Genomic DNA, 27,346 nt, shown 5'->3' with positions numbered 1-27,346 from the left:
TGGAGGCCAGTCCTGAGTCCATGTAAAGGAATCTGGGCTTGATTTTGGGATGATGTTTTGAGCAGGAGTGTGTGTTCTTGCGTGTGTGCCTGTGACATAATGTATGGTGTGAAAATACCCTCCAGCTGCAGTGTGGAGAGTGGATCAGGCAGAGGCCCAGGGAGCCCAGTGATGGCTTCTGCCCTCGTCCTGCTGAGCCTGGATGGGTGGAGGCTGAGGAAAGGGCCACAGGGCTTTGAGGAGGTGTGAGCGATAAGGCTGGATGGATTGTGCTGGGAGGTGACAGGAGGTGGCATCACAGCGGGGGTTGTCCATTGAGTTTGCATCTTTGCCATCCACATTAATCATGGTGTTAGCTTTCTGGGAATTAAGGTTAGAGAAAGAGGCTGCTCGGGTTAGACATGCTTGGGTGGCGGCTCAGTCTGGGGCTCCTGGAAGGGGGAGAGGTGAAAGCCCGAAGCTCTCACTTCCTCTCATATTCTGAAAACCTTTCTTTTCTTTCTCCCCCCAAAGGTGAAAAATGCCGCAGCTTCATTGACCTGGCCCCGGCTTCAGAGAAAGGTAGGTGTGCCCAGCTCAGGCATGTGAGCCTCGCCCTCTGGGACACTTCCCGAAGCCCTGGGAGAGCCTGTCCATGAGCACCCCTGGGTGGTGGCGCCCCAGGGGGCCAGGATCCTGTTGCGAAGCTCTGAGTTCCTTAAGCAGTCAGAGCAGTGGGAGAGGCAGGTGGGGGGTCCTCATCTTGCCCCCTGCCACTCTCCCTACCCACAGTGGGTGTGTGGTCCTGAGAATCCTTCCACTTCCATTACTTCTACAGCTTGCTGGGACTTTGGGGGAGGTAGAATGGGTGTGTGGAATTTGGGGTCAGGCAAGACAGTGCTGGGGGCATTGCCTCCCAGTGTAGGGTTTGTTCTTGGGAGGGAGGGAAGCCAGATGTTCTGTTTCTGTCCTCTCACAGGTGTGGGGAGGTCCAGCCTGATTGGACACTTCCTTTCAAAGAGGAGCCATTGGTGTTCAGGGCCGGATATCAGATTCTGAGTCCAGTGACACTCAGATAGGATGACTGGGAGTGGGCTGCAGCGTATATAAGAGGCAGAATAGTCAGGATTACGTTTAGTTGGGAGTAAAGTGTAAGTAAGTGTTAGTCACTCAGTTGTTTCCAACTCTTTGTGACCCCATGGACTGAGCCCACCAGGCTCCTCTGTCCATGGGATTCTCCAGACAAGACTACTGGAGTGGGTAGACATTCTCTTCTCCAGGAGAACTTTCCTGATCCAGGGATCAAACTCGGGTCTCCTGCATTGCAGGCAGATTCTTAACCAAGCCACCAGGTGACCCCAAATAACTGGCTTCAGTGGAGAAATGTGTTTATAGCTTTTATAAAGGTTTGAAATCCAGAGTGGATATGCTCCATACAGTCCTCAGGATCCCAGCACTTGAGGGCCCTCTCCATCATCCTTTGCCCTCTTGGTCTAAGAGGGCGGTTAGAGCTCCACCTGTCACATCTGTACTCCAGGCAACAGGATAGAGGAAGGGCAAGAAAGAACGGGCAAATCTTGCATGTCAACTGGGTTCCCAGAAGTTGGCCCATGACATGGGCTCATTTTCTCTTTGCCAGAACTTGATTAGAGCTGCAAAGGAGTCAGGGAAATGAGGTCTTAATCAGCAACCGTGGGCTCAGCTAAAAGTCAGGGGTTCTATCATTGTGGGGGAGCAGGAGAATGGATACTGGAGACTGTGCTGTCACAAGAACATGGGGCAAGCTTCTTCCCCTCCTGCCTATGCCCCACCACCAAGAAGAACCCCTGCCAAGAGAGAACAGGTGTGCAGGTCCCTTTAAACAGCCTGGAGATTAGGAGAGGGCTCTGGTCCTGGGAGTTGGGATCGGGAAACAGGCAAGAGTTCAGTCCTATATATTGGAGTCCTATATTTGTATACATCTTATACAAATATGGGGGGCCTTGGTAGGCACTGTCATTGTTCAGTCACTAAGTCATGTCTGACTCTTTTGCGACCCCATGGACTAGAGCCTGCCAGGCTCCTCCGCCCATGGGATTTCCCAGGCAAAAGTATTGGAGTGGGTTGCCATTTCGTCCTCCAGGGGATCTTCCTTACCCAGGGATTCAACCCATGTCTCCTGCATTGCAGGAGGATTCTTTACCACTGAGCTGCCAGGGAAGCCCTTGGCAAGCATGGGTCAGGGGAAATTAAGTCCAGGACATGTGGCCACCCACACCCCCTGCTGGTAGGGCTGAATTTGGGATTTCTTTGCAGTGTTAGGAGGTTTAAGAGCCTGGTGAACTGGGACTGTAACCCCTCCAAGGTGTTGGCAGAGACGGCGTAGGCAGGGGGTGTGTGCCATTGAGGCTGATGACATTCCTATCTTGCACACACTGTCCCCTTGGAGAGCTCTGGCCAGGTGACAGCTCGTGAGACTGAGGGGCCTGTGACAGGAGGCTTGAAGTGCCCTCAGGCCCAAGAAGAGGCTGGGCTCCCCTGCTGAGCAAACTTGTGGCCGTGGGGACTGCCACCTCTGTTTCCTTTGCTTCCCTCCCACACTCCGTACCTGGCCCTTGTACTGCATCTTAAAAGTCGACACCTGCATACGGCCAGGGCTGAGCAACTCAGATTGTACCTCTCAAACTGAGATCTCCAGAAAATACTATGAATACAGCTGCCAATAAATGACTGATATTTGATTGTTTGGATACCATGTGCTGGGCACTGGGCCATGCACGTTGAATGTATTAACTTGGAAATCTCCCCACAACCTTGTGAAGAAGGGGCTGACTTTCTCACCCAACTTGAAAGATGAGGAAACGGAGGCTTAGAGACATTAAGCCACTCACATCTCACATCTCATAAGGCAGGGGTCCCCACCCCCTGGGCCATGGATGGGTGCTGGTCTGTGATTAGGGACTGGGTCACAGCAGGAGGTGAGTGGCAGGTAAGTGAGCAAAGTTTCATCTGTATTTATAACTGCTCCGCATCGCTCTCATTACTGCCTGAGCTCCGCCTCCTGTTAGATCAGCATCGGCATAATAAACGTAATGCACTTGAATTATTCAGAAATATCCCTCCCCGTGACCTTTGGTCTGTAGAAAAATTGTCTTCCACGAAATCAGTCCCTGGTGCCAAAAAGGTTGGGGATCGTGTCACAAGGGGTAGAGTGAACGTTCTACACCCCACTCTTGTACTGCATCTTAGAAGTCGATACCTTTAGGCAACCTCTGTGATGCCCATCCCGTAATCCCCAAAGCCTTGGAGTTTCTGGGTCACCTCTGCTCCAGATCTGACTTCCAGGAAGCATGACCCGTGTACTGGTGCTCAGTTGTTTAATCACGTCTGACTCTTTGCGGTCCCACGGGCTGCAGCACGCCAAGCTTCCTTGTCCTTCACCATCTTCTGGAGATTGCTCAAATGCATGTCCATTGAGTCGGTGATGCCATCCAACCATCTCATCCTCAGTCTCCCCCTTATCCTCCTGCCTTCAATCTTTCCCAGCATCAGGGTCTTTTCCAATGAGTCGGCTCTTTGTGTCAGGTGGCCAAAGGATTGGAGCTTCAGCTTCAGCATCAGTCCTTCCAGTGAATATTCAGGGTTGATTTCCTTTAGGATGGACTGGTTGGATCTCCTCGCAGTCCAAGGGACCCTCAAGAGTCTTCTCCTTGTGTGCACGTGTAAATGTGTGTGCATGTCTGGTTGAGGGTGAGGGTGTGCAGGCATAAGCAGGTGCTCCCGTGAGACTGTACACATGTGTCTTATGTGTGTGCCTGCGTGCACACTGGTGGGTGAGTGTGGGCAGGGAGGCAGGTGTGTGTGTGCACAAAGGAGTGTGTGGATGTGTGTGCATGGGCATGTGTGTGCATGCACAGCAGCAGGTGGGTTTCTCTTGCCTCCTGCTGGGGGCATCAGAGCTTTATTTCTGCTTCTTTTACGAGGACCCAGGGCCCCAGAGAAGTTGTTTCTTTGTGTTTACTAGCCTTGTGATTTTACTTTCAGGGCTTGGCGGCCATGCAGAAGACCTTCCATCTGTGTATATTAAAGTGTTTATAAGGAGGCTGAGTGGGCTGGTTTTGCAGACCAATTTTCATGGACTTGCTGCCTCTCAAGCACTTAAGGTCTCCCTCGGGGCCAGAGGGGTTTGGTTGTGGTAGCTTGGTGGGCAGTTCCCAAGCCTCCTGGCCCCTCCCAGGGGCACCTGCAGGAACATAATGCTCCTTGACCCTCTGTGTGCTCACTGAGTCCTCACCATGTTGACTGTCCATTTCACAGATGAGGAGCCTGAGCTTCAGAGCGGGAGGGATTGGTTCTGGGTCACGGCGATGTTGGAGCCCACGTGTGTTCTCTCCCTAAGAGCACTCTTCTGCCAGATTGTGACTTCACCCCCCTTCCCCTGTGACTTCCTGCCTGCTCTGCAAAATCCAATCATAATCATTAGTGTTAGGTGACACTAACAAGGACTGGCTTTCCTGCAGTGCTTGCCACGTGCCAGGCACTGTTCTGAGAACTTTACACCCATTGGCTCATTTAATCCCCATTTTACAGATGAGGAGACTAAGGTCTAGAGAGTTAATTGACTTGCCCAAGGTCACATAGTTAGGATGCTGGGATTTGAACCTGAGCCATCTGGCGCTTAAATGCCTGGTTCTTCTGCTGAAAAGCTAGGCCTTTCGCGCCTGTGTGTGAGTGTGTGATTGTGTGTGTGTGTGTGAGTATGTGTGATTGAGGCCCTTCTCAAAATGGCCCCCGTCTTTGCCATTTTCTCCAATACTCTCCTGTCTTTTCCTCCCCTACTCTCTCCCCTGGCAAAATGTGTCTGTCATCAGAGTTTTTACCATGGCATATTTTCGTTAGTTCTCCTGATCATTCTAGCTTTCTGCTTCATGTGGGAAATCACTTTCCATTTTAAACCAGCCTAAGCCACATCCACGTTTCATCTGGATTCCTGCCACAGTCTCTTAACGGGTTATGCCTTTTTATTTTTGCCCCCTGTTTCACTGGTGGCCAGAATGATCTTTTGAAAGCATAAATCATCTCATGTGGTTCCCTGTTTAAAACCCTCCTTTGGCTCCCATCTCGCTCAAAGGAAAAATCAGCATCCTTATTGTGGCCTGTGTGGTCTAGGGGATCCGGCCCTGGACATACAGGAGCCCTTCTCCTGAGACCTCCCCCTGTTACCACACTGCAGTCTCCAATATCTTTTTTGTTGCTGTCCAGTTGCTAAGTCATGTCTGACTCTTTGCGACCCCATGGACTGCAGCACGCCAGGCTTCTCTGTCCTTGACCGTCTTCTGGAGTTTGCACAAACTCATGTCCATTGAGTTGGTGATGCTATCTAACCATCTCATTCTCTGTCTTCCTCTTCTCCTCCTGCCCTCAATCTTTCCCAGCATCAGGGTCTTTTCCAGTGAGTCAGCTCTTCGCATCAGGTGGCCAGAGTATTGGAGTTTCAGCTTCAGCGTCTGTCCTTCCAATGAATGTTCAGGATTGTTTTCCTTTAGGATAGACTGGTTTGATTTCCAAGGGACTCTCAAGAGTCTTCTCCAGCACCACAAAGTCCTGACTGTTCCTTGACTCGGCCAAGCTAGTGTGTGCCCCAGGACTTTTGCACTTGTTTCCTATCCTGGGAACACTGTTTTCTCCGCTCTGGGCACAGCTGCTTCCTTCTCATCACTTGAATGTCATATCTTCCTTTAACATCCTTAGAGCAGCCCTTCCTCTTACCATGTTCTTTGCCACTCCCTTCTCTGTTTTGTTGTCTTTACATCATATATGAAATGTGTCCAGTGCTTCTTTGATTAACAATGGTCTCCCCTGACAGACTGTCAGTTCCATGAGGGCAGGAATTCTGTCTTGTTTGTGACTCACTGTATTCCCGGGGGCCAGAGCAATGCTGGCAATATTGAATTAATCAAAATATGAACGTTGATTTTTTTTTTACTGTATACACTTGTTATCAAAATTATAGCAATTCTTACATGTACAAATGAGAAATGAAAGTCTCTTATAAGCCCACCCTTAGATATTCACTGGTAATGGTTTGATTTATGAGTCCTTGAAGAAGAATAGAAGGATGAAAGATAGGTAGGTAGATAGATAAATACACACATATGTGTGCACACACACACACACACACGGAGGCTTCTCTGGTGGTTCAGACAGTAAAGAATCCTCCTTCAATTCAGGAGACCCGGGTTTAATTCCTGGGTCGGGAAGAGTCCCCTGGAGAAGGGAATGGCTACCGACTCTAGTGGCTACTCTAGTATTCTTGTCTGGAGAATTCCATGGACAGTGGAGCCTTGCGAGCTACAGTCCATGGGATTGCAGAGTTGGACACGACTGCGTGACTCACACTCACACACACACACACACACACAGATATATACAGTAAGTCTCCTACATATGCTCCTTCAAGTTTCAAACTTTCAAAGATGCGAACATGCATTCCATCAGTGTCAGGCATGAGTGAAATTTCAGCCTGCCCTCCGTCTCCTATTGCTGACAATCCTTCAGCTCCACCGTCTCCCACCTCCTCTCCCTCCTCCAGCCAATAGCTCTTCTTGCCTGTTCACTTGATGCCAGCCCCTGTGTGCCCGCTGTTTCACTGTACTTTTCAAGGTACTGTACTGTGAGATTAAAACTGTTTTATTTTCTGTGTTTGATTTTTGTGTATTATTTATGTGAAGAGTATTATAACCCTATTACAGTACAGTGCTACATACTGCTTGTGTTAGTTGGGTACCTAGGCAAACTTTGTTGGACTTATGAACCAACTGAATTTAGGAATGTGCTTTCACAATGAAACTCATTTGTATGTAGGGGACTTACTGTATTCTTATATACCTGTATAAAATTGTAGATTGTTTTTATATCAGTACATAGAACTCACCTTCATCTTTTGGAACAACTGTGTAATAGCCCATCACATAGAGACAATTTATTTAATCAGGCCTTGTAGCTGGACATTCGGATTACATCCCTGGTACACTTTGAGAATCTTGTATCATAGCTGAATAATAGCAACCTGTACACACATCTTTCTCCCTTACAAGAACGGGGCCCTCCAGGGCTCAGCCCAGAGTAATAGGTTCTCTGACAAAGATCTTCCCAGCAGGCCATGGGAGGCAGAGGAGGAGGAATGAAAGATGCTTGAGCAGTTTATGAAGATGAAGCATGCAAATGCAGATAAGCAGCAACGTTTGTGTGTTGTGAACTTGATAAGAAAATACAGAGGAAAAACTTCCTAATCTTCTGCTTCAAGCTTCCTTTATCTCTCCAAGTCTCAGTCTCTTGTTCCCTGGGGCCAGATTCTCCTACCAAATAATGTGACCAACTGGATAATCGTCAAGCCCGCATATTGGTCAGCAATAGCCACCATAATGCTGGTGGCTATAACTAACCATCTCCAAACTTGGTGGCACTTGACATTTTTTTTTTTTTTTTGCTTGCATGTCTGGGGTTGACTTAGGTTTAACTGATGTAGACTGTCTGAGTTCCAGGATGTAGACTGGGCTCAAGTCTGTTCCATGTATATTCATCTTAGGGACCAGGTTGTTGTTCAGTCGCTCAGTTGTGTCCGACTCTTGCGACCCCACGGGCTGCAGCATTCCAGGCTTCCCTATTCTTCACCTTCTCCTGGAGCTTGCTCAAACTCATGTCCATTGAGTCAGTGATGCCATCCAACCATCTTGTCCTCTATCATCCCTTTCTCCCACCTTCGGTCTTCCCCAGCATCAGGGTCTTTTCCAGAGTTGCCTCTTTGCATCAGGTGGGCTTCAGTCTCAGACTAGGGGCCAGGTAGAGGGAACAAAAATGCAACGTGGCTAACTGCACAAGCATGTTTAAAACCTTTGCTTGCATCCTATCTGCGAACATCCTATTGGCTAAAGCAAGTCATGTGGTTGCAAACATCAATGGGGCAAGAAATGCATGACCCATCCAGAGGGGAAGATGGAGCGGGAATAAATATTTGCTGAATGGTAGTCTAATCACCTGGGTCACAACCCCTGGGTCTGACCACAGTCTTTAAGGATGATTGGCAGCTGGTTGTGCTGAAACTGGCCCAGCTGGATTTCTGGATGTATATGTGTAGGGATGACTCATTAAAAAAAAATTTTTTTTATTTTTGGCTGTGCTGGGTCTTCGTTGCTTTGCACGGCTAGTTGCAGTGAGCAGGGGCCCCTCTCTCGTTGCAGTGCTTGGGCTTCTCATTGTGGTGGCTTGTCTTGTGGAGCACAGGCTTCAGGTGCGCAGGCTTCAGAACTTGTGGCTCACTGGGCCCTAGAGCTCCGACTCAGTAATTGTGGCGCACGGGCTTAGTTGCTCCACAGCATGTGTTATCCTCCTGGGCCAGGGATGGACTCCATGTCCCCTGCATTGGCAGGCAGAGCCACCAGGGAAATCCTGAGGGTGACTCATTACTTTGCTTATCAAGGTCTCCTCTGTTTATTGTCATCCCAAAATGACTTATTTATTTGTCCCAAAGTGCCATAAATGCTTGGGGGGAGGTAACGGCTGTTCATTCCCCCACCAACCAACCAGTCGAGCTGCCCCTGTGTGCCCATCATCTGCATACAGGGCTTCCAATTCAACACAGATTTTCTGAGCACCTACTGTGATCCAGGCTGTGGGCTAGGCTTTGGTCAGGGGAGTGTGGGGATGAATGAAGTGAAAGTCCCTGCCCTACAGGAGTGGGAGACAGCTATGTACATGGCGATCAGGCATTGTGGAAGGGCTCCAGCCAAGTGACAAAGAGGATGCCACCTTCCAGTACAGAAGGCTGGGGACATGATGGCTGCCACCTTTGATCCTGCCACAGTGGGGTAGGGTCCATGAGGATTCTGTCCTTTTCTTATATTAACTGCTCCCATCTCTCAGTAGAGCCCTGTCTTATCATTTGTTAAGGTGTGGTGTGGGGAAAATTCCCAGCTCCTAAATCTGAGGTTGGAGCTCCCACTCGAAGGTGGGTGGGTTCTCACTGTGAATGAATGGTTGAATGAAGAATGAAGGAAGGAAGGAAGGAAGGAATTGAGCCTGTCATGATTCATATTTGCCATCAAGGCTGCACCAGTAACCACTCACTGTGATTCTTCAACGTCCATTCATACACACCGTGGAGTGCTGTGTTATCTATAACTGTTCCCAGCAACATAGATGCTGGGCAAATGAAGCCAGAGTCACAGGGACCCATTGTACGTGATTCCATTTGTATAAAACTGGAAAACAGGCAAAACAGATCTCCGCTGTCAGAAGCCAGGACAGAGATTGTCCTTGAAGAGCAGGTGTGACTGAAAGGGAGCCCGTGGAGGGCTCTGGCAGCTGGCGAGGTTCTGTTTCTTAATCTGGGTGATAGTTACATGGATGTGTTCAATTTATGAAAGTTCATCAAGCTGTACTTTTGTGATCTATGCTCTTTTCTGTATATGCGATACTTCCATAGGAAGTCAAAGAAAAATTTCCCACACTGAATTCTAAATTATCTTTCTAAAGTGAAAATCCAGCTCCATCAGCCTCCTGCTTAAAAGCCTTTCCTGGCTCCAGACATACACCATGTAACAGGACCTTCGTGTTCTGATGTGTGCCTGTTCCGCTCCACCTCCTACAGCCCCTCATGTGGGTCTTGTACATTTCTCCCCAAACTCTCCATCATCGCTCATGCCTCTGTGCCTTTGCATATTCTCTTCCCTCTGCCGACCTGGCAAACTTCTGTGTATCCTTTAAAACCCACTTGAGACATGACATCTTCTGAAGGTACTCAGGCTTCCTAGATGGCTCAGCTGGTAAAGAACTTGCCTGCCAATGCAGGAGATGCAAGAGACACGAGTTCGACCCCTGGGTCAGGAAGATCTCTTGGAGAAGGAAATGGCAACCCGCTCCGGTATTCTTCTTGCCTGGAGAATCCCATGAACGGAGGAACCTAGTGGGCTACAGTCCATGGGGTCGCAAAGAGCTAGACATGATTGAGTGTGCACGCACACATGTAGGGCTCATCTTATTAGAACCCATCACTCCGCCTTGTGGTGATCTCCTCTACCAGACTGGACACTCCCTGAGGACAGGCACTACATCTTCTCTAGATTTCTAGTGGCTCCTATGCTGACATGGAGTTGGCACACAGCAAGGATTTAATAGAGGTTTGTTGAATGAAGGAAGAAAGGAAGGAAAGAAGGAAGGAAGGAATGAGGGCCATGTTCTAGACACTGGCTGTCCTATCTGGCTTTGGAAACCTGGATTGCAACTCCGGAAGCCGTGGTCTCTTCCATCCCGTCTGGGCTGAGTTGTGTTTTAAGGCATCTCTGTCTGCTTCCTGCTCGTGTTTCCCAGAGAGCTGGGATTTCTGGCGGCCACCAGCTGGCAATTTCTGTGAAACAATCTCCAAAGCTTGTAAGTTTCATTTGTTTAATATTTCAGGGATGTGTAACAAGGTGGTGGCTCCGCGACCACAGTCCCGAGTCTTGCGTGAGTCATTTCTCACTTGAGTTCCTTAATTGTCTCTTGTTGGTTCCCTCAACCTCTCTGTTCTCTGTCTGAAATCGATTTACAGTTCTGCTGCTCACTTAATTTATTTAGTGCGTTTTATTGATTTATGCCATAGAACTGAAACGTGCATAGATCAGAACATGCTGAAGGGAAGGGAGAGAAGAAACAGCTTCCACAGCTGCCCAGACTCTTGACACTGGAGCTGCGAGCGGGTCACCTGCCAGCTGCAGCCTGAACAGAGTCGCTGGTGCATCCTGGTGCCTGTACGTTAATCCTGGGTGATCTTTTCACCCTGGCTATTTGGGGACCTCCATGTGACCTTCACCTCTCAAAGATCCTGACTCTGTGAAGTCCTCTCTGGTCCCCAGACTGAGTTAGTTACACCAACTTTGGTCTCCTATGTTGCTTCAATTGTGTCCAACTCTTTGCAACCTGATGGACCATAGCCCGCCAGTCTCCTCTGTCCATGGAATTTTCCAGGCAAGAATACTGGAGTGGGTTGCTGTGCCCTCCTCCAGGGGATCTTTCTAACCCAGGGATCGAACCTGCTCTTACATCTGTCTCCACTGGCAGGCAGGTTTTTACCACTAGTACCACTGTGGTGGCTCAGATGGTAAAGAGTCCTCCTACAATGCAAGAAACCTGAGTTTGATCCCTGGGTTGGGAAGATCCCCTGGAGAAGGAAATGAGAATCCACTCCAGTATTCTTGCCTGGGAAATCCCATGGACAGAGGAGCCTGGGTGGGCTACAATCCATGAGGTTGCAGAGAGTTGGACACAAGTTAACGATTCAACAACTGGGCTCTTCCAGAGCCTGACCAAATGGGAACTCTGATTCTTTCATCTCAGTGAGTCACACTTCAGCACGCAAAGAGGCCGGAGCCCAGCCCGAGTGGTTCACATGTCCGTCTTTTCCTCTCACCTGCCATTCCCAGCCAGCATGGAGCTAATTCTAGGAGCCCTCTGACTGCGGGTGGGAATCATTGTCTGTCTGAATGGTCCTGCTGCTTCCATGGAGGTAGGAAAGGGATGGAATATTCCTACAGAAGGAGATCATTGCCTGGCCATTCTCAACAAACTCACAACACAGGCCACCTCACCTGGTGCCATTTCATCCTTGGAGCCAGGCTGTACCCTTGCTTTCAGGGAAGGGCTGTAGGGACCTTTGTCCCCCTTGCCTCAGGCCAGTGGCAGCATCCCTTGGTGCCAGGCTGTATGCCAGGAGCTGGGACAGCGAGGGGAACCCCCTTCCCCAGCTTCTGATCTCTAGGAGCTGTCTAGTGGGGTCGGCACATAAAGAGGTAGAGAATCATCTGTGAATCAGGGACCCAGAGTAGGTGGCCAGAGGTCTGTGGGAGGAATGATGGCAGTCTGGGGAGGGTCCCGTGTAGGGAGGGTCCCATGTGGGGAGGGCCCTGGAGGATGAGTGGTATTCCTTCTACTGCATAAGGGGCACTGCGGTAGGGGAGGGTGTCATTCCTGCCAGAATGAATGGCCTGTGCCAAGATGTGAGACCAGTATCCTTGTGCCAGGCATGTGGCAGATGTGCAATAGACATTCGCTGAATGACTGAAGAGTGGAAGGAAGGTAGAGCCCAGAGAGGTTAAGTGTCTTGCTCAAAGTCACACAGCAAATTTAGGTTAGATTCAGACTCATCCTCCAGGTTCCTGTGGTCTTTTCATCAGGATCCTGCCCACCCTGCCAACCCCACCCATCCTTTCTCACCTCCCCTTCCTTCCACCCATGCCTCCAGCCTCTTTTCTCTAGCATCACACATGGTCCTCCCACCTCCTTCATTCTGCCACTTTATTTTGAAATTCTGGATTCCTCTAATTACGTGCTCTTATTAAAAGTGATTGAATCCCTGTGCTGGTGGAGGATTTCTCCCGGAGATCACAACATCCAATAATTGCTTTAGTTTCTCTAATTCCAATTATTCAAGATTATCTTTCCAGGTAATTAGGTGTCTGGGTAGTCTTGCCTGTTCACTCTCTCCGAAAGTGTCATATTAACCCCAAACAGTGACCAGCTTTCATGTTTCATAATTGGAAACAGTTTCTCCTTGGTGAGAAGACTCTGTTAAGTGTAAACAGTGGTAATTTACATTTTGAAATGACTCCTTGGTTTTATCATACTTTGGTGTGAGAAATTAGCTCAGATGCTTAAATCCAGCCCTTTGGCCTTCTGAGCAGAGGTTTCAGTAGCCCTGGGGAAATAGGGCTTGCTGAATGGCATAGGGTTGGAGGAATTTGAAGGATGGCTCCTTTGCACATCCCAGGAAAGTCTATCCATGAGCTGGTTCCTTCTAGACTTCTGCCTGGATGGGAGGTCTTGGGATGGTATTTGCAATAAGACTCTTTATTTGGTTCTAGTCTTGCATTCTAACAGGGTCTTCCCTTGAGACAAATGATGAGTTCTTCAAATGAAGTTATACAGTCAAGGCTACCATGGACAGTTGTGTAGGTTACCCACTGTGCAACTCGGGCGGTCATGGTTTTTCTATGTGAATGGCATAGGATTGGGCAGTGCACATCCTGTACAACTGTACACAGGGATCAGGGATACACAGACTGTTACAGAAGACAGCATTCAATATACAGTCTATACCTGTGCCTCACTGCAGAACCACACTGCCTGTGATAAGCAGGAGATTTATAACCCTATTTCATCACATTTCTTTTTAAATTGATATAATTTTACTGATACGATATACAAACAGGAAAATGCACAGGTTTTAAATGTACATTCAGTGAGTTTCAAGAAATGCATGAAAGGCATGAATATATCCAAGGATGTAGCCCATATCCTTGCCAAAACGTGCAACCAGGGCCAGCTTGGTGGACACGTGACCTGTAGTTACATAGGGTTCCATGCATAGAAGGGCCCTCCATTTGGTTTAATGCTGCACTGTTACTGTCTTGAAATTATTAATAACTCTTGCAAGAGGCCCTGAATTCTTATTTTGCACTGCCTTCCCAACTTGGGCTGTATACTGCACAGTATCTATATTATTATTCACTTATTGTTTAGCTTTACATTGATTCACTTATAGAGTCAAATTATTTTCATCTCATCCTGAGCAGTGAGGTCTGTCATTCATGGTTTTAGTGTGCCAGGGTATATTTTTCCAAGGTGCTTTAAAATAAATAATAATAATACCAAAAACATTTCTGTTTTGCTAACATGTCAGACCCCACTGATCCCCCAGCAACTTGATGAGTTTGTGCTGTCTTTAAACTGGTTGGTGGGTGGGGAAACTGAGGCCCAGAGGGTTATCTCGCCCAAGGCCATACAGGTTATGATGATGGAGCTGGGTTGGAACCCGGACCGGTGGGCGGCAAAGTGCTTGTGCTTTCACAGTTCCACTTGCTGCCTTGATGAGTGTGTGTATGTGCTTAGTCACTCAGTGGTGTCTGACTCTTTGAGACCCTTTGGACTGCAGCCCATCAGGTTCTTCTGTTCATGGACTTTTTTCCAGGCAAGAATACTGGAGTGGGTCACCATTTCCTCCTCTAGGGGATCTTCCTGACCCAGGGATCGAACCTGTGTCTCCTGTGTCTCCTGCGTTGGCAAGTGGATTCTTTACCCACTGAGACATCAAGGAAGCTGCGTTGATGTCAACTATTAAAATAGGAAAAGAATCCCTGTTAACTAGGGAAGGACTAAAAGGTGGCTCAGTGGTAAAGAATCCGCCTGCCAAGCAGGAGACGTGGGTTTGATGACGTGGGGTGAACCTTGGGCATGCTTCTCATCTTCTTTATGGTTCACGTTCTTCATCTGAAAAATGGGGATAAATAGCGTTCACTTTGTGGGGGTCTTCTGAGAACCAAATGGGATGATCCACGCCAGGGGTTAGCACAGGGTCTGGTTCAATCAATACCAGCTTGAATGACTGATGATTCCACTGTATTTCCCCTATCTCCTCACTTTGGCTCAACCAGCTAGAAAGCTAACTTGAAGTGAAACTCAGTTGGTGTTTCTCAACCAACCTTCGCTGAATCACACACGGAATTCTACTCACCGTTAAATACTTCCACATCTCTTGGTTCATTTAACTCTTTTGACAGCTGTTTGAGGACTTGCGGTTATCTCTGGTTTACACCCAGCGAAACGGATTCAGAGAAGTTGAGCTACTTGTCTGAGATCACACAGCAAAGCGATGTATCCCATTCCTTTGCTGTCTCTGCCACACCTCATGGGTCTTTCCACCTTGCCAGGGGGCCTCCTGGCCCCTCTTCTGCTCCTCAGGCCCAGAAAATTCTTTGGTTGTCTTTGCTGTGTGTTTTGACCCAGCGAGGCAGCCCCATTGGCTCAGAGCTGTCAGAGGCTGCGTGGAGCAGAGGGAGGTGGCAGCTGAGAGGCCCCACGGTTGCTCCTGGCACCCTCTGCTCCTCACGCATCACATCTGCTGGCTCCTGCAGACTCGTCATTTGTAACCATCTGCTGGGCTCCCTGGAGGCGCGAAGTCTGGGATGTGTCTTTCCCAAACATGCTGCCTTTAGCCTGTATGAGGAGCAGAGGGCTTTAAGTCCCTGAGACCTTACCTACACCTTGAACCCGCTAGGAGCGATGGGCTTAAGAGAGAAGCCCTTTCAGAAGGAGTGTCCTGGGAGGGCTGAAGCCCCTGCCCCAATTTGCTACCCAGGAATTTGCTCCCCCAGGCCAGGCGTGGGTTCTAGAACCAGCCTTTCTCCAATGGGCTCTGTTTCACTTAGGCGTTTGCTTAAAATTTAATTTTGAGTTGAAAGAGTCCTGTGTCTGTCTCTTGGCAGGAGTGCCCTGGTCACCTGCTTGTCCAGAGGATCTCTAGCCTCATGGGCTTCTGGTATTTAGCAGGGGTTTTGTCAAAGGCAGGCAAAGCCCCAGGGTGTGTGTGTGTGTGTGCGTGCGCGCGTGTGCGTGCTTTATAGAGACACCAGGAAGGAATATGGTTTCTCCAAATTTGGTGTCTCTCTCCTTGGTTTCATTATACACGCCTCTTGCCTGGCCCATCTCTGGTGGTGAGGGAAGAGGCTGTTGATTTTATTCGTTAGTTAAAAAATTTTTTGTTTTGGGGGTAACAGCTTTATTGAGATATAATTCACTTACCATACGTTTGTCCTTTCAAGTTCAATGGTTTTCAGTATATTGACAGAGTTGTGCGGTCATCACCACTGTGAATTATAGAATATTTTCTTTTAAACATTATCATTATTTTTTGGCTGTGCGGGGTCTTCATTGCATCACGTGGACTTCTCTAGTTGCGACACAAGGGCTCGGTAGTTGTGGTGCATGGGCGTAATTGCCCTGCAGTATGTGGGATCTTAGTTCTCTGACTAGGGATCGAACCCCCATCTCCTGCATTGGAAGACAGAGACCACCAGGGAAGTCCTGGAATTGTAGAATATTTTCATCATCCCAAAAAGAAACTGTTTCCTTTAGCCATCATCCCTCAATTCTCCAGACATAGACCACCAATGATCTCCTTTCTGTAGTTGTAGATTTATCAATTCTGGACATATATCAACCACCCAGTACGCAAGCCTAATCACAATAGACTTACTTATTTTTGACCTTTCGATATAAATATGGTTATATGATGGATTTTTTGTGTGTGTATGTATAGCTTCTTTTGCTTAACATTATGCTGATCACTGTCTTAGTCTATTCAGGCTGCTAAAAACAACAGAAATTTATTTCTCACAACCTCGGAAGCTGGAAGTCCAAGATCAAGGCATGGCAGGTTCAGTGTCTGGTGAGAAGCCACTTCCTGGTTCACAGACCCTTGTCTTCTTACTGTGTTCTTACCGGGCAGAAGGGATGGAAGCTCTTTGGGGTCTCTTTCATGAGGCCCCTTTCATGAGGCCTCCACCTTCATGATCTAATCAGCCCCAATGCCCCACCTCCAAGTACCATCACATTTGGAGTTAGAATTTCAGCATATGTATTTCGGGGGCAGTGGAATACACGTAAGCAGTCTACAGCAATCGTGTAGTGTAGTTTGTTCCTTTTTATTACTGTGTAATCTTCCACCACACAGCTCTATCATCGTGTTTGTTCATTTTGCTCTCAGTGGATATTTAGGGCATTTTCAGTTTTATTATGAGTAGTGCTGTTGGTTCTTTTAAAATAAATTTTATTTGTTTTATGTATGTTTGGCTGTGCTGGGTCTTGGTTTCTGGATGAGGGCTCACTCTAGTTTTGGCTCTTCACTTCATTGCGGTGCACAGGCCTCTCATCGTGGTGGCTTCTCTGTTGTGGAACACGGGCTCTCGGCGTGTGGGCTCGGTCGCTGTGGCACGTGCCACAGCTTTAGTTGCTCCACGGATGTGGGATCTTTCTGGACCAGGAATCGAACCTGTGTCCTCTGTATTGGCAAGTGGATTCTTGACCACTGGACCATGAGGGAGGTCCCTGTGCTGTTGATTCTTCAAATGTGGACCCCAGACCAGCAGCAGCAGCATCACCTGGGAGCCTATCAGAACCGTAAATTCTCAAGCCCCACCCCAGACCTCCTGAAGAAGAAACTCTGGGTTGAGGGCCAGCAACCTGTGTTTAACAAGCCCTCTAGGTGATTCTGATGCATCCTCCAGTTTGAGAATCTGCTGTGGTGTTTATCTGGACTCAGAACTGTTGGGTCAGCTTTGTGTAGCTTTAATTGCACTAAGTAAAGCCATCTTGTTTTCCAAAGTGGGTGTACCAATTCGTACTCCTGCTCACGTGGTGTGAGAATTCCCATTGTTCTATTCTTGGCAATACTTAACTTTTGTCAGATTTTTAAAATTTGCCAAATGAATGATGACAAATGGTATCTTATTGTGGCTTTCAATTTGCATCTCTGCAGTTATTAACAGGATCGAGCATCTCCTCATGTTTATCGTGATTTGGATTTTCTCTTGCATAAAGTGCCTGTTCACATCATTCACCTATACTTCTGTTAGATGGTTTGTCTTTTACTTACTGCTTTATAAGGTGGTTTATTTTTTTTTAAAGCATATTATAACCCTTTGTTACTTATAGGTATTACACATTCCTTTTCTTCCTCTGGGGGCTTGCCATTTCACGGATATCTTTTGATGAATGAAGTTCTTAATTTTGAAAATAGTGGTAAAACATCTATAACACAAAATTTACCATTTTAACCATTTTTAGCTGTACAGTTCAGTGGTATTAAGTACATTCATCTTGTTATGCAACAATCATCACCATCCATCTCTATGTTTTTTCATCCTCCCAAACTGAAACTTGATGTCCATTAAACACTAATTCCCATTCTCCCCGCTCACCCATTATCATTCTACTTCCTGTCTCTGTGGATAAGACAGCTCTAGGTCCCTCATATAAGGGGACTAAGCAATATTTGTCCTTCTGTGCCTGTCTTAGGGCTTCCCAGGTGGCTCAGTTAGAAAGATCCCCTAGAGAAGGAAATGGCAACCCACTTCAGTATTCTTGCCAGGGAAATCCCATGGACAGAGGAGCCTCGCAGGCTACAGTCCATGGGGTCGCAGAGTTGGACACGACTTAGTGACTGAGCGCGCACGCCTGTCTTATTTCACTTAGCATAATGTCTTCAAGGTTCATCCGTGTATCTCGCTGTAGATGCATCAGAAACAAAATGTTCTGGTCTGGTCTGGTATATATACTATACTTTGTTTATCCACTGGTTGATGGACATTTGAGTTGTTTGTAACTTGTGGGCATTGTGAATAATACTGCTATGAACGTTGGTGTACAAACAGCCATTCGAATCTCTGTTTTCACTTCTTCCTCCCAGAAATGGAATTGCTGGATCATATGGTAATTCTATGTTTAATTTTTTGAGGACCCGTTGTACTCTTTTTCCAAAACAGCTGTACCATTTTATGTTCACAGTGCGCCAGGCTTCCAGTTTCTCTGCGTCCTCACCAATGCTCGTTAGTTTCCGTTTTGACAGTAGCCATCCTAATGATGGTGAGGTTGTATCTCATTGTGAATTTGACTTGCATTTTCCTAACGACTGGTGAGGATGTGCATCTTCTTGTGCTTTTTGACCCTTTGTATATCTCCGTTGGAAAATGTCTTTTCAGCTCGTTTGCTCATTTATGAATTGAGTTGTTTGTTTTTTGCTCTTGAGTTGTAGGAGTTCTGTATCTATTCTGAATATCATTCTTTTTCAGGTACATGCTGTGCAAATATTTTCTTCTGTTTTGTGGGTAGCTTTCTCCACTCTGTTGATAATGTCCTCTGATACACAGAAGCTTTCAATTTTTATGAGGTCCAATTTATTTGTTTTTTTTTTTTTTTCGTTTGTTGCCTGTGTTTTTGTTGTTGCACCCAAGAGATTATTGCCAAATACTGGATTGGCCAGAAAGTTCCTTTGGTTTTAAAGTAAAAATAAAAGACACATTTTTCATTTTAACCAAGAACTGTATTGAACAGTGTATTCACTGTTCTGTTCCACTACCTTCTGCCATTTTCCAGGCACCTTGGTAATTCCATTTTCCCAAAACTTTTTCTCCTTTTGAGCAAAGAACTGTTCCAAGTGCCTTTTACAGTTTTCTGGGAAGTGGAATTTTTTCCTTTAGTAGAATTTTATAAAGACCAAAATAAATGGAAACCTGAAGGTGCAATAGCTGGTGGATAGGGGAGATGAATCAGAACTTCCCAGCCAAGCTGTAACAGTCTTTGCCTGGTTATCAAAGAATCAAAGAAACACATAGTCTTGCACTATCCTGCTGGAAGCTTGTAGGCTTTCTGTTGACTAATTTTGGACACTTTCTGTCAAGTGCTGCTTTCAGTGGGTCTAATTGGGAGCAGTACTTGGTGGAATTAATCATTTGGTTTTCTGGAAGGAGCTCATAATAGAGGACTCCCTTCCAATCCCACCATGCACACAACATCACCTTCTTTGAGTGAAGAGTGGCCTTTGGTGTGATTGGTGGTGGTTCATTTCACTTGCCCTGTGATCTCTTCTGTTCGACATTATTGTACAGTATCTACTTTTCATCACTGGTCACAATTTGTTTTAAAACCGGAATGTTTTCATTACATTTAAGTAGAGAACTGCATTGGAAATAGGGTCAAGAAGGTTTTCTTTTTTTTTTTCTTTTTGCTTAACTCATGTGGAACCCAAACATCAAAGTGATGAACATAACCAAGCTAGTGCAAATGATTTTCAGCTCTTGATTTGGATATTTGAGTATGTTAGCTATCTCCTGTGTGGTATAACATTGATTGTTCTCAATTAATGTCTCAATTTGATCACTATCAACTTCAACTGGTCTACCCATCCATGGAGCGTTGTCCAGTGAGAAATCTCCAGCATGAAACTTTGCAAACCACTTTTGACACTTTTGATCAATCACAGCACTTTGTGCATACATTGCACATATCTTTGGTTTTGTACTTCGGTTGCATTTTAACCTTTCTTGAAATAAAGCATAATAAACCAGAAGTGTTGCTTTTTCCTTTCCAGCTCCAATATGAAAATGGCTATACAAAAAGTCACCAATTTTGATAAATTTTTTGTAAATGTATACTGATATGAGAGCTGTCACAATGCAATCTAACAAAATTGTTTCCAATGAAGTTAAAGACCACAAAGTGCTCTTAAAGCCATTTTGTGGATAAAACAGAATGAATGCTTTGGCCAACCCAGTTCGATGCTGTGAAGTTTCCCCTGCGTTTCCTGTGAAGAGCACAAGCGCATCCAAAACCTATTCATCCATCCACCCCTCCATCTATCCAGCCATCCGTCCAGGAACTCTGATTCTCCAGCCGCTTGCACATCCCTTTTGGCTTCATGGAAAACACTCCAAGGCTGTCCCAGGCCCGTTTGTCCTTTGCACACATTTCATTTGCTCCTGCCCTGTACAGGGTGCAGGAGAACTCTTGAGACTTGCTATTCTCCTTGTCTTCCTTGGAAGGTTGGATGATTCTCTGCTTTAAGATTTCCTAGTCTATCATTTCCTCCCTGGCAGGACAGTGTGTGTGTGTGTGTGTGTGTGTGTGTGTGTACATGCATGTTGGGGAAAGGTGCCAGGGCCCCCTTCAGTGATCTCCTCCAGCATCTATGCTTTCTTGTTTCCCCTGAATTAGTAACACTAGCTGCTGTAACAAAGAAATCTCCAAATCTTAGTTGCCTTTCGTGGTAAGAGTTAGTTTTCTGATTATGGGAAGTGCTGTGCAGATGGTACCATGGCAGATCCCCTTCCTCATTCCCATCCAGAGCTTCATGCTCCTTCCCCTGCAGGCGCTGGGGTCTTCTCCATCCAGCCAGCAACTGGGGAGAGAGGATGAGCTGGGAGGTCCCCATGGGGCGGGCTAGGCCAGGAAGTAGCTCCTTTCATTTGCACCCACATTCATTTGGCCAGAATTCAGTCTCACGGCTGTATTCAACCACAGAGGCTATAGGGAAATGTAGTTTATCTAGGTGCCCACAAGGAAGAGGAAATGGACTTTGGTGACACATGGAAGTCTCTGCCATACCTGTTATCTTTTCCCTTCTTTGTTCCCCAGGTCAAGGGGGACAATATTATTATTATTATTTAAAGTATTTCTTTTGAAAAATTATTTTATTCCTCTTATTATTATTTATTTTTATTTTTTGGCTCTGCCGTCTGACATGCGGGATCTTAGTTCCCCAACCAGGGATTGGACCCATACCCCCTGCATTGGAAGTGTGGGGTCTCAACCACTGGACCATCAAGGATGTCCCTGGGGAGGATTTATTAAGTGTGGGATGTGGGGGAGAAGGGGCAGGAGAGGGGAGGGAGCCCAGACTTTCTTCTTTTTTTCTAAATACAATATTTATAGTTAAAACTGTGGCTTTTGAACTTAAACTGCAGCTTTTGTAGCTCAGAAGCCTTGCTCTTGTGTCCTGAGATCTGGGCCTGACTTCTCCTGTACCCTGTCCCCTGCAGCAGTGAATATAGCTGAGGAAGGAAGGGGGTTCAGGAAGGCTGTGGGAAACCTCAGCTAATGTCTTAAAATATCACTCAACTGTGGCTATCTCAAGAATCTGCCTGCATGTCCACCACATTTTAGTTTGCAGATACTAGTGTTGCAGGAAGGCAGACCTCTTCCAGGGCCAAAGAGTTGGCCCTTGTCTAACGCTCAGAAATGAATTGTCCGAGGAGACACATGAGCTAACAGAGCAAGAGACTTTATTGGAAAGGGGCACCCAGGCGGAGGGCAGGAGGGTAAGGGAACCCAGGAGGATTGCTCTGCCATGTGGACCGAAGTCGCAGGTTTTATGGTATTTGTGTTGGTTTCTTGGTTGTCTCTGGCCAATCATTCTGACTCAGGGTCCTTCCTGGGGAGTTGCGCCTCACTCAGCCAAGATGGATTCCAGTGAAGAGGATTCTGGGACATTGGTAGGACATACGGACTAGAGCCTCCTCTCTCCTTTTGACCTTTCCTGAATTCTTCTGGTTGGTGGTAGCTTCTTAGTTCCACATTTCTTACTAGTGAGAGTGAAAGTGTTAGTCATTCAGTTGTGTCCGACCGTTTGTGACTCCATGGGCTGTAGCCCACTAGGCTCCTCTGTCCATGGAATTCTCCAGGCAAGAATACTGGAGTGGGTTGCCATTCCCTTCTCCAAGGGATCTTCTCAACCCAGGGACTGAACCTGGGTCTCCCTCATTGCAGGCAGATTCTTTACCATCTGAACCATGAGGGAAATGGATCTCCTGTTTAAGATAACTCATGCAAGTGGCTACTATGGCGGGCGGTTTCAGACAGTGGTTCCCCTAACACTAGTTTTTGGAATCAGAACACCCATTACCTGCTTTCAGGTCCTTGATTCTCCCCTGCACACCAACAAAGGGCTGCTGATCCCCAGTGGGGGTCCCCACACCCTGGACTCTGTTCATTTGCCCCAGAGGCTGGAATGAATTCATAAAGTACAGAACCCCACAGGGTCAGAGAAGAGTTGTTTGCGGACCAGAACTTCGAACGTGAGAAGGAAACTGATCAGGGGTCTTACCTCTATTCTTCTGCACATCTGTTTCTGTCTTTTCTTGTGGCCTCTCCTGCATGATGACCATAGGCCTATAGTAGTCTTCTGACCTTTTATCAGTTAACTGAATCTCTAGGTCCCATTTTCAAAAACTTGAGGATGGAAAATGATTGATCCAGCTTGAAGATGGGAACAACTCAGGTTGGATGAGCCGAAGCAGGGGGTGGGATCACCCAGGATAGCCCCAGGGTTGTGGTCAGTTTCATTGTGAAGGGGGTGTGGTCATGGAGATGACTGACAGGGCTACTGTGGCTGGGGGATGAGGAGTGAACCATTGTTTGGATTAGGAGAAAGAGGAGGGCTTTGAACCAGAGGAACCCAAGACCTGGGTTCAAATCCCAGCTCTGATTTGCATGTCAGGTAACCTTACCTCAGGTCCCTTATTTGTAAAGTGGGCAGGATCATCCCCAAGTAAGAATATTACTTATGAGTATTACTCTCTGCCCTTATGGCAGAAAGAGAATAGGAACTGAAGAGCCTTTTGAGGAAAGTGAAAGAGAAGAGTGAAAAAGCTGGCTTAAAACTCAGCATTCAAAAAATGAAGATATGGCATCCGGTCCCATCACTTCATGGCAAATAGATGGGGAAACAATGGAAACAGTGAGAGACTTTATTTCCTTGGTCTCCAAAATCACTGCAGATGGAGACTACAGCCATGAAATTAAAAGATGCTTGCTCCTTGGAAAAAAAGCTATGATTAACCTAGACAGCATATTAAAAAGCAGAGACATTACTTTGCTGACAAAAGTCCGTCTAGTCAAAGCTATGGTTTTTCCAGTAATCACCTATGGATGTGAGAGTTGGACTATAATGAAAACTGAGTGCCAAAGAATTGATGCTTTTCAACTGTGGTGTTGGAGGAGACTCTTGAGAGTCCCTTGGACTGCAAGGAGATCAAACCAGTCAATCCTAAAGGAAATCAGTTCTGAATATTCATTGGAAGGACTGATGCTGAAGCCGAAGCTCCAATACTTTGGCCACTTGATATGAAGAGCTTACTCATTGGCAAAGATCCTGATGGTGGGAAAGATTGAAGGCAGGAGGAGAAGGGGACGACAGAAGATGAGATGGTTGGATGGCATCACCAACTCGATGGACATGAGTTTGAGCAAGCTCTGGAGTTGGTGATGGACAGAGAGGCCTGGCATGCTGCAGTCCATGGGATTGAAAAGAGTTGGACATGACCGAGCGACTGAACTGAACTGAAGAGTATTACGAATGTTAGCACCTCCTTTGTCCTTGTCTGGGTTGCAGTGGCACTGACCACGTGAAATGCTTAGTGTCCTGGGCAGGCCCCTGGGTGAAGGTCTCATGGGGTCCTGAATGGGTGGGGTTGATCCGTGGGTCCTAGAGCTACATGTGACTGTGCTTGGGGAAGGGATCAGATGATCAGGTAGGGGTTACTGAGCAATACCATCTCGATGTATCTTGTAGGCTAAATGGTAAGGACAGGGAAAGATATTTCAGCTGGAAGGATCAGCATGTAGAATTTTTTATTTTTGGCTGCACTGTGAGGCATGAAGAACTTCCCTGACCAGGGATCAACCTATGCCCCCTGCAGTGGAAGCTTAGAATCTTCACCACTAGCCCTCCGGGGAAGTCTAGCATGTGCAAATTTCATATTTTAATTTTGAATTATTTGTTTATTTGGTTGCACTGGGTCTTCACTGACACGCGTGGGCTTTCTCTAGTTGCAGGGAGAGGGGCTTCACTCTAGTTTCCGAGCACAGGCTCTGGGAGCATGGGCTTCAGTAGTTGTGGCACAGGGGAATGGTTGCCCCAAGGCGTGTGAAATCTTCCCAGACCAGGGATCAAACCCGTGCCCCCCTGCATTGGCAAATGAATTCTTAGCCACTGGACCACCAGGGAAGTTTGGCAACATGTACAGATTTGAGGAGAACAGATGCCCATGGCCTGTTCTGTCTGCAGCAGCTAATGGCTCAAGCTGGACACCAAAGGTCGGGGAGCAGTGAGGAGCCAGGTTAGAGGGGTCAGCAGGACTAGGTTGCCACAAGCCTCAAATGTCATATCGAGAAGCTTGGTCTTTATCCTGGAAGCTACCAGAGGATCAGCAATGGAACCAGCAGTGGCAGATCTGATCTGAACTCTGGAAACTGATTCACAGCTACCTCTAGGCAGAGGGATGTCATTGGAAGCAGCAGCTCTCCGAACTCTGGGGGAGCTTGGGGAGGGTCTGAGAAGAGGTCTGTCTCTCGGAGAAAGCCTGACAAATTCAGGGTAAAAAGAGCCCCAAATCAAAGCCTGTGTCATGGACTCCACGTGTCACTGGGAATAAAAGCCCAAGTAGAGCCCCAACCCCCTTGCTGACTCTGAAGCCCTCCTTTCCTCCAATAGGTTGTAAAGAGATGGGGAGGCGGGGCCAGGTATGCTTTCAGAGGACCTGTGGGCAGGGCCTATCTCAGAACCCCTCCTAGCAGCCCCTCCCCAGGGCAGGAGAGCGCTGTTTGCGGTGAGAGTGGGAGTCTCTTCCTGCACCCTGTTTATAACAGCACTTCCCATGTGGCCATCTTTCCAGCTTATGGTCTCACCTCAAAGAGAGATGTCATGTCCTCGGAGAAGTCTTGTCCTGCCAGCTTGTCTGAAACGGACTCCCCCCATCTCTAATCGCTCTGATTTACCACTTCCGCGAATCCCTAAAATGATCTTGTGAGATGCCTTTACTTTTCTGTCTTGTTTCCAAAACACCTGGAGATCCATGTGGGCGCAGCCTCGCCTGCCTCATTCGGCGCCGAGTCCCAGCACAGTGCTTGGCGCCCAGCTGGAGCTGAGCCTATATCCGAGCTGCGTTTTGGAGCCAGGCTGAGCCAGGCTCTGTGCACAGACCATCTCACTGAATTCTCCCAACAGCCCCACAACATAGGGGTAATTCTTGTCCCCATTCTTCACACAGGAAAACTGAGGCTCAGAGAGGCTGTTCGCCCTGCTCACACTCACACAGCTGCAAAATGATAGCATCAGTGTTCAACCCTGGAGCTACCTGGACTCCAGAACCAGCTCTGTGGTGGTTCTCAAGTCATTTGCTCTGGGTTTCCTCTACTTGTGGCTCTCTTCCGAATCTAGTTTCCTTGGAAATGAAAGTCACAGCTCACTTAAGCCTTCCTTCCCTCTCTGCACCTCGAGGGCCTTCCTTCCTGAGGTTTATTTAGAATTAAATAAGCTGGAGGTGGCTTCCCAGGGGGCTTAATAATAAAGAGTACACCTGCCAATCCAAGAGATGCTGGAGACGTGGGTTAGATCCCTGGGTTGGGAAGATCCCCTGGAGGAGGGCATGGCAACCCACTCCGGTATTCTTACCTGGAGAATCCCATGGACAAAGGAGCCTGGTGGGCTACAGTCCATGGAATCACAAAGAGTCAGACACAACTGAGCAACTGAGCACACACACGCACACAAGCTGGAGATGGAGAGTCCCTTACAAAGGACTGGCGACCCACTGGGCATGGAAGGCCGCCCTGCCTCCTTGGCTGCCACTTACCTCCTCCTCTGCTGCCTCATTATGTCCTGTGGAGTTCTCATCAACATCCCTTTAGGACTGAAGTTGACAAATAAACTAGCTGCGAAGGTGAGGAAGATTTAATTTAGTTCAGCCCTGGTCTTCTTCCCTCCTGCACTGATGCCAGTGGAAGGAGCACCATGGGTGGGGCTCCAAGTAGGGCTTTCGCCTCCAGCAGAATCTGGTGCCATGCAGGGCCAGCTCCCAGGGGACCTTGAACTTGTTTCTGAACCTCTCTGAGACCTGCTAGGTAAAGGTGACAAAGACCCTCCCTCCAGACACTTGAGTTCTGCATTCTGACAAAATTGTGTGAACCTTTCTTCTGGAAGGGAGGTTCTGGGGTTCTGAGAATCAAAAAGTCTTCAGATTTTTTATCTTCGTCTTTGGTTCAAGGGGTCTTTACTGAGCACCAACTGGGGACCCTCCCAAGGTTATTTTAGGTCCCTGCCCTCCTGGACTTGACTTTGGTGAGGCAGAAACTCAGGGAAAAAGATTAAGCTGATGTTACTACCACTCTGATCAAGACCCTGACCATCAGTGGTCCATGCGAGTATCTAACTGATGGTTTGATTTCTCTTTCTCCCCCGTTCCCTCCTCCCATTCCTCTCCCTTCCATTCTGGCAACCCTCCATTCTGTTTAAAGCGCTTGTGTTTGTATATGTTCTTACAAATGTGTCACTTTCTGCATCCTTTACATTTATATAAATAGTACGCATATTACTATTTCTGCAGTAAGGCTGTACGATAACAAATCACCCCCAAACTCAATGGTTTATAAAAACCAGCTTTATTTTTCTTGCTCGTGGGTCTGAGGGTTGGGTGGGGTGACTGCTGTGGCTTCTGGGCTAATTGGACTTGGTTCCTGGCTGTGCCTTGGTTTCAGGTCTGTCCTGGGCTTGTCTTGTCATGCTGGGGCCAGCATCTACCCAGAGGATATTCTCATGGCGATGGCAGAAATGCAGGAGGGTTGAGAGGAATCTGTGATGCCAGACACAGAAAACAGACTTGTGGTTGCCAAGAGGAGGGGTGGAGGAGGGATGGATCGGGAGTTTGGGATTAGCATAGACAAACTGGTATATATAGGATGGATAAACAACAAGGTCCTGCTGTATAGCACATGGAATTATATTCAATATCTTGTGACAAACCATAATAGAAAATAATATGAAAAATAATATATATATATATAACTGAGTCACTTTGCTGTATAGAAGAAATTAATATAACATTGTAAATAAACTATACTTCAATAAGATTAAATAAATATCCCATTTGCAGATGCAAAACATCAAGAATAAAAAGAAAATCCTAAAAAAAAAAAAAGGAAAGGAAATCTGTGATGCCTCTTAAGTCTTGGCTGAAGAATGGTACAT

The 27,346-nt window shown here is 47.1% G+C and overlaps 1 protein-coding gene across 2 annotated transcripts in view; it reads left to right on the top strand.

Moving 5' to 3' along the window:
* Positions 1–27,346, top strand: part of GSG1L (GSG1 like) — a 252,582-nt gene that overhangs the window by 87,037 nt on the left and 138,199 nt on the right. For both annotated transcript variants that reach the window (XM_024984779.2, NM_001192728.1), the window contains exon 2: positions 514–561. In XM_024984779.2, the coding sequence (XP_024840547.1) occupies positions 514–561 (48 nt within the window). The remainder of the gene's footprint in view (positions 1–513; positions 562–27,346) is intronic.

The sequence above is a fragment of the Bos taurus genome, chromosome 25 (genome assembly GCF_002263795.3).
Source record: "Bos taurus isolate L1 Dominette 01449 registration number 42190680 breed Hereford chromosome 25, ARS-UCD2.0, whole genome shotgun sequence".
In the NCBI taxonomy this organism is placed as follows: domain Eukaryota; kingdom Metazoa; phylum Chordata; class Mammalia; order Artiodactyla; family Bovidae; genus Bos; species Bos taurus.
This window is presented reverse-complemented; position numbering and strand designations above follow the sequence as displayed.